The 15,248-nt window shown below is 36.8% G+C and overlaps 9 protein-coding genes across 9 annotated transcripts, besides 4 other annotated features; 3 read left to right on the top strand and 6 right to left on the bottom strand.

Moving 5' to 3' along the window:
* Nucleotides 1-10: 10 nt before the first annotated feature.
* On the bottom strand, nt 11-643 carry RCR2 (Rcr2p; the record flags this gene model as incomplete). The annotated part of the gene is made up of 1 exon (NM_001180311.3): nt 11-643. The coding sequence occupies one exon, from the start codon at nt 641-643 to the stop codon at nt 11-13; it is 633 nt and encodes a 210-aa protein (NP_010286.3).
* Nucleotides 644-1,114: 471 nt separating this feature from the next.
* YRB1 (Ran GTPase-binding protein YRB1) lies at nt 1,115-1,720 on the bottom strand (the record flags this gene model as incomplete). Its single annotated transcript, NM_001180310.1, has 1 exon — nt 1,115-1,720. The coding sequence occupies one exon, from the start codon at nt 1,718-1,720 to the stop codon at nt 1,115-1,117; it is 606 nt and encodes a 201-aa protein (NP_010285.1).
* A 569-nt stretch (nt 1,721-2,289) lies between these two features.
* Nucleotides 2,290-4,545, top strand: NTH1 (alpha,alpha-trehalase NTH1; the record flags this gene model as incomplete). Its single annotated transcript, NM_001180309.1, has 1 exon — nt 2,290-4,545. The coding sequence occupies one exon, from the start codon at nt 2,290-2,292 to the stop codon at nt 4,543-4,545; it is 2,256 nt and encodes a 751-aa protein (NP_010284.1).
* Nucleotides 4,546-4,943: 398 nt separating this feature from the next.
* Nucleotides 4,944-4,968: a centromere (CEN4_CDEIII of CEN4).
* Nucleotides 4,944-5,054: a centromere (CEN4; Chromosome IV centromere).
* Nucleotides 4,969-5,044: a centromere (CEN4_CDEII of CEN4).
* Nucleotides 5,045-5,054: a centromere (CEN4_CDEI of CEN4).
* A 434-nt stretch (nt 5,055-5,488) lies between these two features.
* RMD1 (Rmd1p) lies at nt 5,489-6,781 on the bottom strand (the record flags this gene model as incomplete). Its single annotated transcript, NM_001180060.3, has 1 exon — nt 5,489-6,781. The coding sequence occupies one exon, from the start codon at nt 6,779-6,781 to the stop codon at nt 5,489-5,491; it is 1,293 nt and encodes a 430-aa protein (NP_010283.3).
* A 405-nt stretch (nt 6,782-7,186) lies between these two features.
* Nucleotides 7,187-7,798, top strand: NHP10 (Nhp10p; the record flags this gene model as incomplete). Its single annotated transcript, NM_001180061.3, has 1 exon — nt 7,187-7,798. The coding sequence occupies one exon, from the start codon at nt 7,187-7,189 to the stop codon at nt 7,796-7,798; it is 612 nt and encodes a 203-aa protein (NP_010282.3).
* Nucleotides 7,799-8,381: 583 nt separating this feature from the next.
* MCD1 (kleisin alpha) lies at nt 8,382-10,082 on the bottom strand (the record flags this gene model as incomplete). Its single annotated transcript, NM_001180062.1, has 1 exon — nt 8,382-10,082. One exon carries the CDS (start codon nt 10,080-10,082, stop codon nt 8,382-8,384), a length of 1,701 nt encoding a protein of 566 aa, NP_010281.1.
* A 1,171-nt stretch (nt 10,083-11,253) lies between these two features.
* Nucleotides 11,254-11,736, bottom strand: ATP16 (F1F0 ATP synthase subunit delta; the record flags this gene model as incomplete). The annotated part of the gene is made up of 1 exon (NM_001180063.1): nt 11,254-11,736. One exon carries the CDS (start codon nt 11,734-11,736, stop codon nt 11,254-11,256), a length of 483 nt encoding a protein of 160 aa, NP_010280.1.
* Nucleotides 11,737-12,455: 719 nt separating this feature from the next.
* Nucleotides 12,456-13,751, top strand: MED2 (Med2p; the record flags this gene model as incomplete). Its single annotated transcript, NM_001180064.3, has 1 exon — nt 12,456-13,751. One exon carries the CDS (start codon nt 12,456-12,458, stop codon nt 13,749-13,751), a length of 1,296 nt encoding a protein of 431 aa, NP_010279.3.
* A 259-nt stretch (nt 13,752-14,010) lies between these two features.
* PTC1 (type 2C protein phosphatase PTC1) lies at nt 14,011-14,856 on the bottom strand (the record flags this gene model as incomplete). Its single annotated transcript, NM_001180065.3, has 1 exon — nt 14,011-14,856. The coding sequence occupies one exon, from the start codon at nt 14,854-14,856 to the stop codon at nt 14,011-14,013; it is 846 nt and encodes a 281-aa protein (NP_010278.3).
* Nucleotides 14,857-15,248: the final 392 nt, after the last annotated feature.

The raw sequence follows: 15,248 nt of genomic DNA, 5'->3' as shown, positions 1-15,248 counted from the left end.
AAACGAAAAATCACTTACTCACTTTCGCTCTTGCCGGCGCGTTATTAACATCAAAGGAAGAAGATTCAACAGTCGGAGAATGCTGCTCGTTGCGATTACTCTGACCATTAACGAAATTATTCATAGTGGGTCTTAGCAGATTGAAGTCGAATTCACTTTCACTAGGAATTCGTACGACGGCAGCCACTGGGCGCTGTAAGTCTTTATCAGTCGAGCTAGCTTGTTCTTCTGATAAAGGCGGTGGCGCTAAATATTCCGTTTTGCCATTAGGATGAAACTCTCCTCGTTCGTCGTAAAACCCCAAATCATTCTCATTTGCTGTCTCTGTATATTCAGGAACATAGTCTTCAACGCAACGCTGTGTGCCATTGTAATCTCTCTCGGACTGCCTGTAGGTAGGCGGGGTTAACCAAGCGGTTCCCCTAATCGGAGCTTGACCCATAATTCTTCTTCTCCTATTCACTTTTGCAGTTGAAAACAGAAGTATAAGGAGTGCAACTATGAAAAAAATAAAAAAAATCCATCTTCCCCATCTCCATGAGGAAGAGCTAAATGGATCATCATCTGTAATCGCTTCACCATTGTTATTATTATCATCCTGTCTTTTATGTATTAGGAAGTCGATCTGCTCCCGTAAAATCATTTCAAAACTATACTCTCTGTTTAGCTAAATTTCCTTCAGCTTTCTAGCGAGCTAAGGAATGTATTCCAAATTTACTGCTCCTTTATTACGTCAAAAATTTCTATAGTATTCGATTCTCATTAGTAATTATAAAGGAGTAGCGAGAAAAACAAAAATAAAAGGGCGGAAACATAAAGATGGTAAATAAGACAGAGAATATTACCCGGAAACATACTACGAGATTATTGAGCTAATCTCCATGCACCAAAGTGGTTAGACATTTGGCTACATTGACTACTGCAACAATTACTTGAACCCTCTAATCCTTCTTACATATCTATTCATATGTGATTTCACAATGCTACATAAGCGTTTTTTATATAATTAAAGAGCAACTTTTCCTCACAGTAGATAAAAATATATATGCACGCTGTAAAGGAAAATTACATTAGGAACAAAAAAATCTAGACGCAAGTAACAAGCACATCGAAACTAAGCCTTTTTGTTGATTTCTTGAGCTTTTTCAAATTCTTCTTTAAATTTATCAGCATTTTCCTTACTGCCAAATCTGATAGCAAAAGTGAAGGCTTCTGCTTCACCTTCTGCAATATCTGCTGTACAAGCATACACCCAAGATCTATCAGAACCAACGTTAGGCTTCAAAGTGTATTCTGGAGCAATGATGTGGTTAGCACAAATCTTTAAGGTCTTGTCTCTTCTCATCAATATTCTAACCTTGTTAGTCTTTTTGTTCTTCAAGAACTTACAGTCACCAGTACCTCTTTCTTTCCATTCCTTGGCATCGGCATCGAATCTGAAAAGCTTGGCTCTGACCTTGTAAAGAACTTCTTCGTCTTCTTCCATTGTCTTAACATCTACCTTTTCCAGGTGAACCACTGGTTCAAAATGGATATCTGGTGATTCTGGAGCATCATCACCTTCCTTCTTGGTTTCCTCCTTGGTATCTTCTTCGTCTTTCTTGGTTTCTGGCTTTTCGGCCTTCTTACCACCAAACATGGAGAAGACAGCAGAGGATGGTGGCTTTGGAGCAGCCTCTTCCTTCTTGTCGACGACAGGTTTCTTATCTTCGCTAGACATTCTTTTTCTATAGTTGTGTTTATCTTCTTGCTTTTATTTCAAATTAAACAAGATCTTTCTTCTTTCTCCAATTGAATATCAATTTCATCATCAGATTTTAGTTTCTGTTTTATTTTTTATTTTTTTATTTTTTTTTTGTTTCTTGTTTTCCGCGTACTTCCCGCTGGGCGAAAAAAGAAATGAAAAAAAGAAACGACAGGAGCATCGTGTAGGACGAAGCCCCTTATCCCCTAGTTACCGAAGAAGGCCACCAATCTTAAGTTTGATAGAGCAGTACTTATATAAGGCTATATATAGACTGGTTCACAAGGTTATCAATATGAAACTTGCGCGATCACCGATTTACGGGATTTTTCAGGAGCGAGGTACAAGATTTGTTGGCCTGAAAAGATCGCAAAACATTAGCTAGAAATTTTCCCCCTATCGTTTTCCGTAGAGTAAATATAATATCAAGAAGATAGTTTTATATTGACTGATTTCACAACCAACTGCATAGATATAAGGAGATTACTAGATACAAGAACGCCTGATAAACAAAAAAAGAAAAATTAACAAAAAAAATCAGTAGAATGAGTCAAGTTAATACAAGCCAAGGACCGGTAGCCCAAGGCCGTCAAAGAAGATTATCATCACTAAGTGAATTCAATGATCCATTTTCGAACGCAGAAGTCTACTATGGCCCCCCAACAGACCCAAGAAAGCAGAAGCAGGCAAAGCCCGCTAAGATCAACCGTACGAGGACTATGAGTGTTTTCGATAATGTATCTCCTTTCAAGAAAACTGGTTTTGGTAAACTTCAACAGACTAGACGTGGTTCTGAGGATGACACCTATTCAAGTAGTCAAGGTAATCGTCGTTTCTTTATCGAAGATGTCGATAAAACACTTAATGAACTACTGGCTGCTGAGGATACCGATAAAAATTATCAGATCACCATCGAGGATACCGGTCCAAAAGTTTTGAAAGTCGGTACCGCAAACTCCTATGGCTATAAGCATATTAATATTAGGGGTACGTATATGTTATCCAATTTGTTGCAGGAACTAACTATTGCGAAAAGTTTTGGTAGACACCAAATTTTCTTAGATGAAGCTCGTATAAACGAAAATCCCGTCAACAGATTATCAAGATTGATAAACACACAGTTCTGGAACTCTTTGACCAGGAGAGTTGATCTGAACAACGTAGGCGAAATTGCAAAAGATACCAAGATTGATACGCCGGGGGCAAAAAATCCAAGAATCTATGTTCCTTATGATTGTCCAGAACAATACGAATTTTATGTTCAAGCTTCTCAAATGCATCCATCTTTGAAATTAGAAGTTGAATATTTACCAAAAAAAATAACGGCAGAATACGTCAAATCCGTCAATGATACCCCCGGTTTACTAGCATTGGCTATGGAAGAGCACTTCAATCCTTCTACTGGTGAAAAAACTCTCATTGGTTACCCTTATGCTGTTCCTGGTGGTAGATTCAATGAATTATATGGTTGGGACTCCTATATGATGGCACTAGGTCTCCTAGAAGCCAACAAGACTGATGTTGCAAGAGGTATGGTGGAGCATTTTATTTTTGAGATTAATCACTATGGAAAAATATTGAATGCTAACAGAAGCTACTATCTATGTAGATCACAGCCCCCATTCTTGACTGAAATGGCCTTGGTAGTATTCAAAAAACTTGGTGGTAGGAGTAATCCCGATGCTGTGGATTTGTTGAAAAGAGCTTTCCAAGCAAGCATAAAAGAGTACAAAACTGTTTGGACCGCATCTCCAAGGCTTGATCCCGAAACAGGCTTATCCAGGTACCATCCTAACGGTCTCGGTATTCCTCCGGAAACTGAAAGTGATCACTTCGATACCGTTTTACTACCATATGCATCGAAACACGGCGTTACCTTAGACGAATTTAAGCAACTTTATAACGATGGTAAGATAAAGGAGCCTAAATTGGATGAGTTTTTTCTTCATGACCGTGGCGTTAGAGAATCTGGACACGACACTACATATAGGTTTGAGGGCGTATGTGCCTACCTGGCCACTATTGACCTGAATTCTCTTCTTTACAAATACGAGATTGATATTGCAGACTTCATAAAGGAATTCTGCGACGACAAATATGAAGATCCTTTAGACCATTCTATAACAACTTCAGCTATGTGGAAAGAAATGGCCAAAATCAGACAAGAAAAGATTACCAAATATATGTGGGATGACGAGTCGGGGTTTTTCTTTGACTACAACACAAAAATCAAGCACAGAACGTCATACGAATCCGCAACTACATTCTGGGCATTATGGGCTGGACTTGCCACGAAGGAGCAAGCACAGAAAATGGTGGAGAAAGCACTACCCAAGTTAGAGATGCTTGGAGGTTTAGCTGCATGTACGGAGCGTTCTCGAGGCCCAATTTCTATTTCGAGACCAATTAGACAATGGGACTATCCATTTGGTTGGGCACCCCATCAAATTCTTGCTTGGGAAGGCCTCCGTTCTTATGGTTATTTAACTGTAACGAATAGGCTAGCTTATAGATGGCTTTTCATGATGACAAAGGCTTTTGTCGATTATAATGGTATTGTGGTTGAAAAATATGATGTCACAAGAGGAACAGATCCTCATCGTGTTGAAGCAGAATACGGTAATCAAGGTGCTGACTTTAAAGGGGCAGCTACTGAAGGTTTTGGATGGGTCAATGCCAGTTACATTCTTGGTTTGAAGTATATGAACAGTCACGCAAGAAGAGCGCTTGGTGCTTGCATTCCACCAATATCATTCTTTAGCAGTTTAAGGCCTCAAGAAAGAAACCTCTATGGACTATAGTTGAGATAATATATATATATATATATATATACTCCAGGTACAGTCCTCTAGGTACCTAAATCCTCTTTATATGATCTGCCGATAGATAGTTCTAAGTCATTGAGGTTCATCAACAATTGGATTTTCTGTTTACTCGACTTCAGGTAATGAAATGAGATGATACTTGCTTATCTCATAGTTAACTGGCATAAATTTTAGTATAGGTTAACTCTAAGAGGTGATACTTATTTACTGTAAAACTGTGACGATAAAACCGGAAGGAAGAATAAGAAAACTCGAACTGATCTATAATGCCTATTTTCTGTAAAGAGTTTAAGCTATGAAAGCCTCGGCATTTTGGCCGCTCCTAGGTAGTGCTTTTTTTCCAAGGACAAAACAGTTTCTTTTTCTTGAGCAGGTTTTATGTTTCGGTAATCATAAACAATAAATAAATTATTTCATTTATGTTTAAAAATAAAAAATAAAAAAGTATTTTAAATTTTTAAAAAAGTTGATTATAAGCATGTGACCTTTTGCAAGCAATTAAATTTTGCAATTTGTGATTTAGGCAAAAGTTACTATTTCTGGCTCGTGTAATATATGTATGCTAATGTGAACTTTTACAAAGTCGATATGGACTTAGTCAAAAGAAATTTTCTTAAAAATATATAGCACTAGCCAATTTAGCACTTCTTTATGAGATATATTATAGACTTTATTAAGCCAGATTTGTGTATTATATGTATTTACCCGGCGAATCATGGACATACATTCTGAAATAGGTAATATTCTCTATGGTGAGACAGCATAGATAACCTAGGATACAAGTTAAAAGCTAGTACTGTTTTGCAGTAATTTTTTTCTTTTTTATAAGAATGTTACCACCTAAATAAGTTATAAAGTCAATAGTTAAGTTTGATATTTGATTGTAAAATACCGTAATATATTTGCATGATCAAAAGGCTCAATGTTGACTAGCCAGCATGTCAACCACTATATTGATCACCGATATTAGGACTTCCACACCAACTAGTAATATGACAATAAATTCAAGATATTCTTCATGAGAATGGCCCAGCTGTTCCTTCAACATTTGAAGAAGATCTGAAATGACCTCGAGTCTTTGATTTAAAAGTGAAACGCGCTGATTGATCTCTAAGTAACCTCTTGTTGCTTGGTATATGGGTTCTAACTGTGGTTCTGACCACATAATTTCTGGAGAGTCTAAAACTGATCCATGTAGATTGATATTTATCCTCAAAATGAATAGCTCCCCTATACTTTTCATTATATCTTCTTTGCTCATAGAAACTTTACCGCTGTATGCAATTTCTTGTGGTATATCCTGAGTATCTTCAATAGTATTATCCACAAGCTCTTCGAAAAGTGAAATTTTTACGCTTTGAGCAATTGCATGAGAGATAGAGAGTTTTACCATGTAATTTGAACCATCTCTCAAGGTAATAAAATCGTTATATATTCTTGGTTGATAACTTTTTGTGACATAATAATTGAACTCTTCAACTTGAATATCTTCTTCCGCCAATTTTTCTTTTTCGAACTTTTCTATATCGTTTAAGAAAGCTTTTTCTTCTCTTTCAGTAAACCCCCACATAACGACAACACCATATTCAAAGATAAACAGATCTGGGTGCTTGTCACTAACAATAATTTCACCGCCCTCATCATCCAACCTAATCACATCTTCATCCTCAAATCTTTTGTCGCCCCTCCAATCGTTGTAAATGAAGGGAGTGTACAAGCATTCATCAAACAATTTAGGATGAGTATGATGTAGCTTTCGACAGTCCTTTAACCACCTTACCAGCTCTTTCATATTGTAACTGCTAGCAGTACAATATGCAGTTGACCTGGGGAGTAAATGTCTGTGAGCTTTTCCCAACTTTTCAGCATCCCTTCTAGCAGGCTTATCTTTTATCCTGTTTACCTGAGAATATACTTCCTGATTCTTTAAATCAGTAAGTCTTTCGCTATCTCTTTGGAATGGTTCTTCTGGCAAAAGTTTTAGTTTCTGTGCTGTGCGTGATGTTCTTTGAGCGCCCGATCCTGTACGACTTTGTTTACTTGTCGGGTTGATCATGGCACTTCCTGTATACGATGCTCTAGACTTTCTTGTATCTTGTGGGGTAGGTAAGTACTTTTTTTGGACCAGTGATGGCCTACTGTTATTTGATGTTTGGATGTCATTATGAAGTAATGCATGGCGTTCCGGTTGATCATCATTACTATCTACCATGACTAATTGAATATTAAATGTATTTAAAATGCTAATTTAAGCTGAGTAGTAGTTGGACAGATTTGTTTAGCCGCAGTTACGGTGATAGTCGGCAAAGGAATAATTTTACGGTTACTTGATATATTTTCGTGCTAAGAAATCTTGTGCACGAAAGCGGACAAGGTATTGTCAGCAGTTTTTCGCCCTAAATCGCATTATCAAACAGAAAAAACAAGAATACACCAGTAAAGCAAAAGGAGCCGACGGTTCTCCATTTTCCTTAGAAAAAAGATTTTCTTCTGAGAAAGGAAGGATTTCAATTAAAATATAAGGAAATGATTACCACGCACATATATATTAAATCGTTCTAGGGGCTAGAATTGGATGAGAAGCAGCCAGGATATAGGTAATAGTAACACATAAGAAATGTCAGTTGAAGAAAAAAAGCGCAGACTTGAAGAATTGAAAGATCAGAATGTGGTGCTTGGACTTGCAATCCAAAGGTCACGACTTTCGGTGAAAAGACTCAAATTAGAATACGGTGTTTTACTGGAGAGGTTGGAATCCAGGATAGAACTTGATCCTGAGTTAAACTGTGAGGATCCATTGCCGACTCTGGCCTCCTTCAAACAGGAACTATTGACGAAGCCATTTCGAAAATCTAAAACTAAAAGACACAAAGTAAAGGAAAGAGATCCGAATATGCCCAAGAGGCCCACAAATGCATACTTATTGTACTGTGAAATGAATAAGGAAAGGATTAGGCAGAATGGCTCTCTGGACGTGACAAGAGATCTGGCAGAAGGTTGGAAAAATCTTAACGAACAAGATAGGAAACCGTACTATAAGCTTTATAGTGAGGACAGAGAAAGATACCAGATGGAAATGGAAATATATAATAAAAAGATATCTAATATAGATGCGGATGATGATAAAGAAGAGAATGAACAGAAGATAAAAAATAACGAGGAAGGATCATCTACAAAAGTAGCTGATTCTAAAGGAGGTGAAGATGGAAGTTTAGTTTCCTCTAACTAAAAATTAAAAATTCCATTTTTTTCTATTTTCTTTGAAGATATCGTAAGACGTTCTAGGCGCTTTATCCAGAAATTGTTCAACTTTATTGTTTTGTATATTAGATAAAAAGTTGAGCCTTTAAAAACTGCATAATGTTTCCTCTGGCTGCTAATGTACCAAAGCTAATGGAAAAGAAGATTGTTTGGCCTGGAAAACTTTCTAGACGTGGCTTTATTACCAGGGTTGTGTAAGATTATGTAAGATGGTCAGTATGTAGCACTTACAATGGACCTTTCTTCTATTCCCAAGGTTTCCATGAGAAAATTTCGGCTTCACCGGTGTACGTGGGCAGACGATTCCTAATATCACTATTCAAAATAATACAGCAAGTTTTAGAATAAATACTACCCATGCACCAGCGTGTAGAGTTGCCAAGATCATTCTGCCTTGCGGCCAGTAGTGGCTCTACCGCATTAGTTTGAATTTTATCGTATTTTGTGAATATTAATATTAAATATTGACAATTTTATAAATTAAAGTCTTTGATCTATATATGCATCAGCTTATTGGGTCCACCAAGAAATCCCCTCGGCGTAACTAGGTTTTAAGCATTGATAAACCTTTCAAATAGTGCAGGTTTGGCGTCTATTTTAATATTTCCGAATGCTTCTGTTTGACTCAAACCAATACATCCTTCTGTAGCAAGTGATAAAATATCGAAAAATCCTCTACTGGCTTCTCTTTTAGTAATATTTTCTGGTTCTGTATTTGCTTGACTTTTTAGTACATCCGTGAATATTACTTCTTTTTCTTCGCTTAATTCCTTCCTTAAAATCTTCGCCATTTGAACAATAGCTTTAGAAGCCACCTCACCGGGAGTAGGACGAACTTTTTCAGTTTGGATGGTAGTTTGCTCATTTCTAGTCTTTGCGTCGATGATATTCTCTTCAGGAAAAGGAGCCTCATTTAAGCCAGCATCAATTGGTACGAAGTCTGACATGTTATCGGTCAGTTCATTGAAGGAGTTATCGTTTGTTCCCGCATTACTAATTACATCGTCGGTAAGATTAAGCGACACGTTTAACTCAGGTTCTTCAATTGACCCTTCTCGCCCATTATGTATTTTTCTTTTTTTTAGAGATTCGTAGGATAAGAAGTTCTTAAGGATTGGATCTGGTAAATAGGACATACTTTCAGTTATTTCACTCCATAATCTTTTAGTCGTAAAATTGGTGGGCTGTGGAGTCAATAAATTATTCGATCTCTCCTCTTTGTATGTATTGGATGAAGCTATGCTTTCTGAATTTTCTGTTTCTTCATCGATTTGAATACTTTTGGTATTCAGTAATTTTGAGTTCCTTCTTGTGCCAGTTTGTTTTGGCTGTGATTCTGTCATGGCATCGGTTATCGTATCTATATTGCCTGCGGGTGCTTCTTTTTCTATATCCAGATCAAATCCAAAATCCGTAGGCTCCTCAGACATGATTGATTCACCTAGCCTTCTTCCTTGCTCAACAGAGTTATCGTCATCATCGTTGTTCTGGTCATTTTTTTCGGTAATCCCTAGATCCCAACCAATAGTTCCAGCATCATCAAGAGGGAAATCGTCATCTTGTATGTAATTTTCGTGCGTATCAAAGTTGCGTGAGCTTTGTCTTGTTCCTTCTTCCCAAGATTTTGAAGTTATCGGACCTTCCTCGATGTCAAAATCAAGGTTCATACTAGACAAATTATTATGTTCGAAATCTTCATCTGGACTGAATCGTCTACCGACCTCAAGTGAAGTATCCCAGGGAGCAGCACCTTGGACTTTTCTTTCCATCGAATTCTCCTGCGCCATTAAGCCCACTGGTATAGTAGTATCATCTAAGAACTCTAACCCTGGGGTGACCAAAACTTCTCTTTCTGTAACGGCATCTTCTAACATCAATTGATGAACCCTTGTTACAGTGTTCAGTCTGTTTACTGTAGAAGTCATCTTCTGGCTTGTTTTAAATAACATACTTATCTTCGTTAATGTGTCCTTTATATCTGTAAGGAGAAAAGTGGCCTGTTTGGAATATACACGAACAATGCCTTGAAGTAATTCGCCAGATGTTCGTAAAGTTATGTATTCATTGTCCCCTGATTCGTCATCACAGCCAGAAGCTTTTGCAATTTCCTTTGCTGATTCAGCAATATGTGTTTGGATAACCGATCCTCTTGGTATATTCGACATATTTGAAGCAAGCCATATTTGTGCTAATGGACCCTTATTGGTGGCAAGTCTTAAAACAGTAAGACGTTGAGGATTTTCTGTAACCATTGTCGTGTTTCTTGTAAAGTAATTGTGCAATTGAGTTGTCTTTTCTTTGACCAGTCCTTTTTTGTTATGGATTTTCCTTTTATTGGTTTAACAATTATGTTCTCGTGACAATGGGAAAAAGGTCGGCGATTTAAGCAATAATAATAGCAAAAAGAATACTTTTTAGCACCCTATATATATGTACATATATATATATATATCATAATGAAGACAAATTCTGCTACTTTTGATACTGTATACCATACGTATGCAAGCACTGTGAGAGTAGAAAGACGCGATTTTCTCGACGCGTCCCTCCTCGAGTTATTTGTTTAGCATAAATTTTCAAACGCGAAAAATTTGAATTTCTTTTTCATTATATAATAAACGCGTTTGAAGAACATTTTTGCAGTGGTAATTGTTTTTATTTAAGAGGCCGGGAATGAAATCATCATCTCACATCCAGTCTACAGGGATCTTTTTCTTTACAAACTCTTATTCGCATAAACATTCATATTTTTGATTAGGTAATTGGAGTTCCATCACCATCAATATAGCAACTAATGAACATTCATTCTCAATTAAAAGCACCTTATTATGGAGGCTCCTTAATTTTCTTGTTCTCATACTTTTATAATCAGATATTTTGTTGAACTCAATCTCCCACTTTATTCGTGATTTAGTGTAGAACAAACTTTGGTGTAATTACTGACACGAATACGAGGAAACACTGGTTTTCGCTGGGGCATGAACGTTTTTTTCATTTTTTTAGAATATACGGCAACAGTGCCCGAAGTAAAATTGCTGTGCAAGAAGGACTAAAACATAAATAGGAAGGACTTAGGGAAGTGAAAACTCACTGGAATAACACGATGATCTGCAACTAGGGCTTTCATACAGGATTTAAAGAAACAGTTGTAAAAAGTATTACTTTCTAGGACTATTAGTTATGAAAATTACATGTTAATGTTTTCTCTTTTGTTTTCTTGTTTTTGAATATAAAATAATAAAATTTTCTGTATATATACGCTAATAAACGGTTTCTCTGTATACTTAAGACATCAACCAAAATGGAAACTTAAATTCGAGTAGAACAAACAATGAATTTTGGCGCTTTCAAGCGAATTGCTTGTCAACACTTAAAAACGTAGACTTCTTCCCCTCAAGTTCTAGAATGCGTACCATAAAAACGCTATTTCAATACGGATTGTAGGTTTTCTAAAACTTCTACTTGAATTGCAGCTTCTGCGGCTTCCCTGGCATCAGATGAACTAACGTTCTTCTTAGCTTCTGCCAACAAATTTTTTATATTTTCTTGTGAAAAGGATTCCAATGGAAAAGCTTCAATTGCAGTTACACATAACTGCGAGTCTGGTTGAACTGTTGCAAATCCACCTGATATAAAGAATTTTTTAGAGTTAGAGCCTTCCATAACTTCAACGACACCTGGTAGTAATTGTTCAACGGTGGGAACATGGTTGGCCAATACACCAATACGTCCTGACTTAGCAGGCAGGTTCACTTGAGTAACTTCGGAGCCACTATATAAAGTTTCGTGTGGTAGAGCAAATTGTAACTTCAAACCTGATGATGCGGCAGCAGCTTCTGCATATGAACGCTTAGCGACGAAATTCAATGATCTTGATGCACTCTTTCCAATAATTGAACGTAACATTTTCCTATCCTCACGGCTACAGTTATACCTTCACAAATTGATTGAGGCTCTTTTAGCAGTGTGTGTACGATACCTTTATTGTTATCCTCCATCTAATTTAACATGAACTTTTACAATGATGGGACGGCCCCTTCCTAGACGACTCCATAATGCGCTTTGATTGGCTGGGCATCTATTTTCGTTAAAGGTGATTACAGGCGGTGACCGAGGTGAATAATATACAAATTAGCTATTATTACCAAGTCCTAAGAATAATATTTAAATGAGGTTGTCTACATTTTTAGCTTATAGTCTTCTTTCTTTTCTATATTATTTGAAGTTGTGTATAAGTATTTTTATTGCAAGGCCAGAGCTTGTCAATCATCAATCTCCTAGGCATTTCACACTTGTCTTTCGTGTAATAGTAAGAAGTAAATATTATAATATTTAATGAATTGGTACCTTTTAGTTGTGCATCGCATACGTTGACCATTTTAAAAACTATTATATCTTATGTTTATACTATTTTCTTCCCAGGGAAGCAACGTCTTAATTACAATGATTAGGATATTACCCGCTTGTAACGAGAAAAGTTAAATGTTTCCAATGACATCAAGAAATTCAAAGCGGGATAGAGAGGGTTGCTGGAATATTCACCAAAATTTCAATAGATGTTCTGGTCTCAAGATAGTTTAAATTTGAAGGCGGATCCTCCCAAATAAACTGCCCGTCTGAAAGTAATGGTAGTACAAAATAGCCCAGTTTCGTCTGTTCACACAGCCAATTTCTCTGAACGGGGGAGCAATACCAGAACAATGACGTATAAAAATAAGCTTACTGTTTGCTTCGATGACATCCTAAAAGTTGGAGCAGAAATGATGATGCAACAACAGTTAAAAAATGTACAACTAGATTCTTATCTCGTCAATGGTTTCAGTCAATCTCAGCAAAAATTATTGAAAGAGAAGGTTAAATTATTTCATGGAATTTTAGATGATTTAGAGACTTCTCTAAGCCAGAGTTCTTCATATTTAGAAACTCTTACTGCACTCGGAAAAGAAAAGGAGAAAGAAAGAGAGGAAGCTGAAAAAAAGAGGGCTGAACAAGAAAATATGAGGAAGGTTAGAGAACAAGAAGAATTAAAAAAGCGACAAGAACTCGAAGAAGCCTCCCAACAGCAGCAACTCCAGCAAAATTCAAAGGAAAAAAATGGCCTTGGTTTGAACTTCTCCACAACAGCACCTGCGAACACAACGGATGCCAACGGTTCCAAAGAGAATTATCAAGAACTTGGATCTCTTCAATCATCCAGTCAAACACAACTTGAGAACGCAAATGCTGCTAATAACGGTGCCGCATTTTCTCCCTTAACCACTACTCGAATCCAAAGCCAGCAGGCCCAACCCTCGGATGTAATGTTCAACGATTTAAACTCTATGGATATTTCGATGTTTTCAGGCCTTGACAGTACTGGTTTTGACTCCACAGCCTTCAATGCCACGGTGGACGAAACCAAAGGCTTTGACGATAATGACTCAGGTAACAACTACAATGACATAAATATTTCTTCTATTGAAAACAACATAAATAATAATATCAATAGCACCAAGAACGGCAAGGATAACAACAACGAAAGCAACAAAAATAACAACGGCGATGAAAAGAATAAGAACAACAACGAGGACAACGAGAACAACAACAACAGCAGTGAGAAGAACAACAATAATAATAATAATAACAATAACAACAATGACGATAACGGCAACAACAACAACAACAACAGTGGGAACGACAATAACAATACCACCAACAACGACAGCAATAACAAGAACAATTCTATCACTACCGGAAATGATAATGAAAATATAGTTAATAATGATTTACCAACGACCGTTGTTTCCAATCCTGGAGATAACCCTCCTCCAGCCGACAACGGTGAAGAATACTTGACATTAAATGATTTCAACGACCTTAATATTGACTGGTCGACCACTGGAGATAATGGCGAATTAGACCTCAGCGGCTTCAATATATAGCTTGGTCTTCCTATTGTTAACTATTGACTTGTAAACCGTGTTGTGCATTCGCTACGTGAATTTAATTGGTATATATATGATAGAATATGTTCTCCAGTTTAAAAATCTGGAATCCTATTCTACTAAAACCTCATTCGTCATGTGAGAGATGCATGCAAAATAGATTTGGTACGTTTATACATATACATACATACACACATACACATTGCATATCTCTATGTCTATGCATAATTTTTGCGCGGTTTATAACGGATCCTTCTTAGAGGAAGACAACCATGACCGTTACATTATCTGTTGTGCCATTTTCCAAAGCATATCTAACCAAGACTTTTGCAGCTTCATTAGGTTCAGTAATATCCTTGATTAATTCGCATGCATCTTGATCATCAATAACATCCCATAATCCATCACACGCTAGGATTAAAAATTTGTCCTCAGAAGTTATTTCTACGCTCGTGGTAAATGGGCTGCCCACTACTAAACTATCAAAAAATTTATCCCCTAACGATCTCGTCACTGCCAGCATACCATTTACACGACTTTTCATTATCAGGCCACCTGCTTGTTCAACTCTCTGCATCTCCAAAGTGTCAGATGCCTTATGATCATAAGTCAGTCTTATGCTGTTCCCGTTTCTAAACAATACTATTCGAGAATCACCAACATTTGCTGTATATAACTTTCTTTGGTGTTGGGCTAAATCCATTGAATCATCAGAAACTGAATCCGGAAGCTCCCAACGTAATACGCAAACAGCAGCAGTACATCCACTATTTCCTACAAGTTTTGTATTAATTTCTTCGTCAATGGCTAGGAATGAATCGTTCAATACATCTCTAACATCTCGTGTTTCATCTGCCAAAATGTTTTGCTCTATAATTGTATGAAGATGTTTACCACACCATTTGGAGGCCTGAATCCCAGCATGTCCATCAAACACCGCGAAATATCCCCAATCTAATCTTGAAGCAAAGTTTTTAACATACGTATGAACATCTTCCATTGTCCTCCGAAATTTCGAGTTTTTATTTTCCGCCACACCTACTCTATAAGTTATGTCATATGGTGTTTCTGGCCTTTCTAAGATTTCAGAATGATTACTCATTATAATGATTTTTAAAAGATAAATGCAGTGCCTAAATGATATATGAAGTAAGAATGTGCAAAATCTCGTATACTCGGTATAGAATGGAATTTAACTCACCTCCTAATTGATAATACTGCCTATTTATTTTCTTTTCAACGACAACAAAAATAAGCGTTCACTTACTTAAACTATCAAAACTTGTTGTGTTTGGGGTCTGTTAATGTAAAGGAATCCGGATAAAAATTTTGAGACAACTTTGAGAGCTGTTTAAGACGAAAAAAAGTGACCTCAAACACACGAATAATAATGTTTAACTAAGCTTTCAATTTGCAAAGGTATACTTTGTCTTTTGAGTTTTAGTTTCCTATAAAATTAGGACAACAAACCCTCTCAGATGTGTTCACCAGTTT

This window comes from Saccharomyces cerevisiae, chromosome IV (genome assembly GCF_000146045.2).
Source record: "Saccharomyces cerevisiae S288C chromosome IV, complete sequence".
In the NCBI taxonomy this organism is placed as follows: domain Eukaryota; kingdom Fungi; phylum Ascomycota; class Saccharomycetes; order Saccharomycetales; family Saccharomycetaceae; genus Saccharomyces; species Saccharomyces cerevisiae.
The sequence above is the reverse complement of the archived record's forward strand: the minus strand, read 5'-3'. Positions and strand labels throughout refer to the sequence as shown.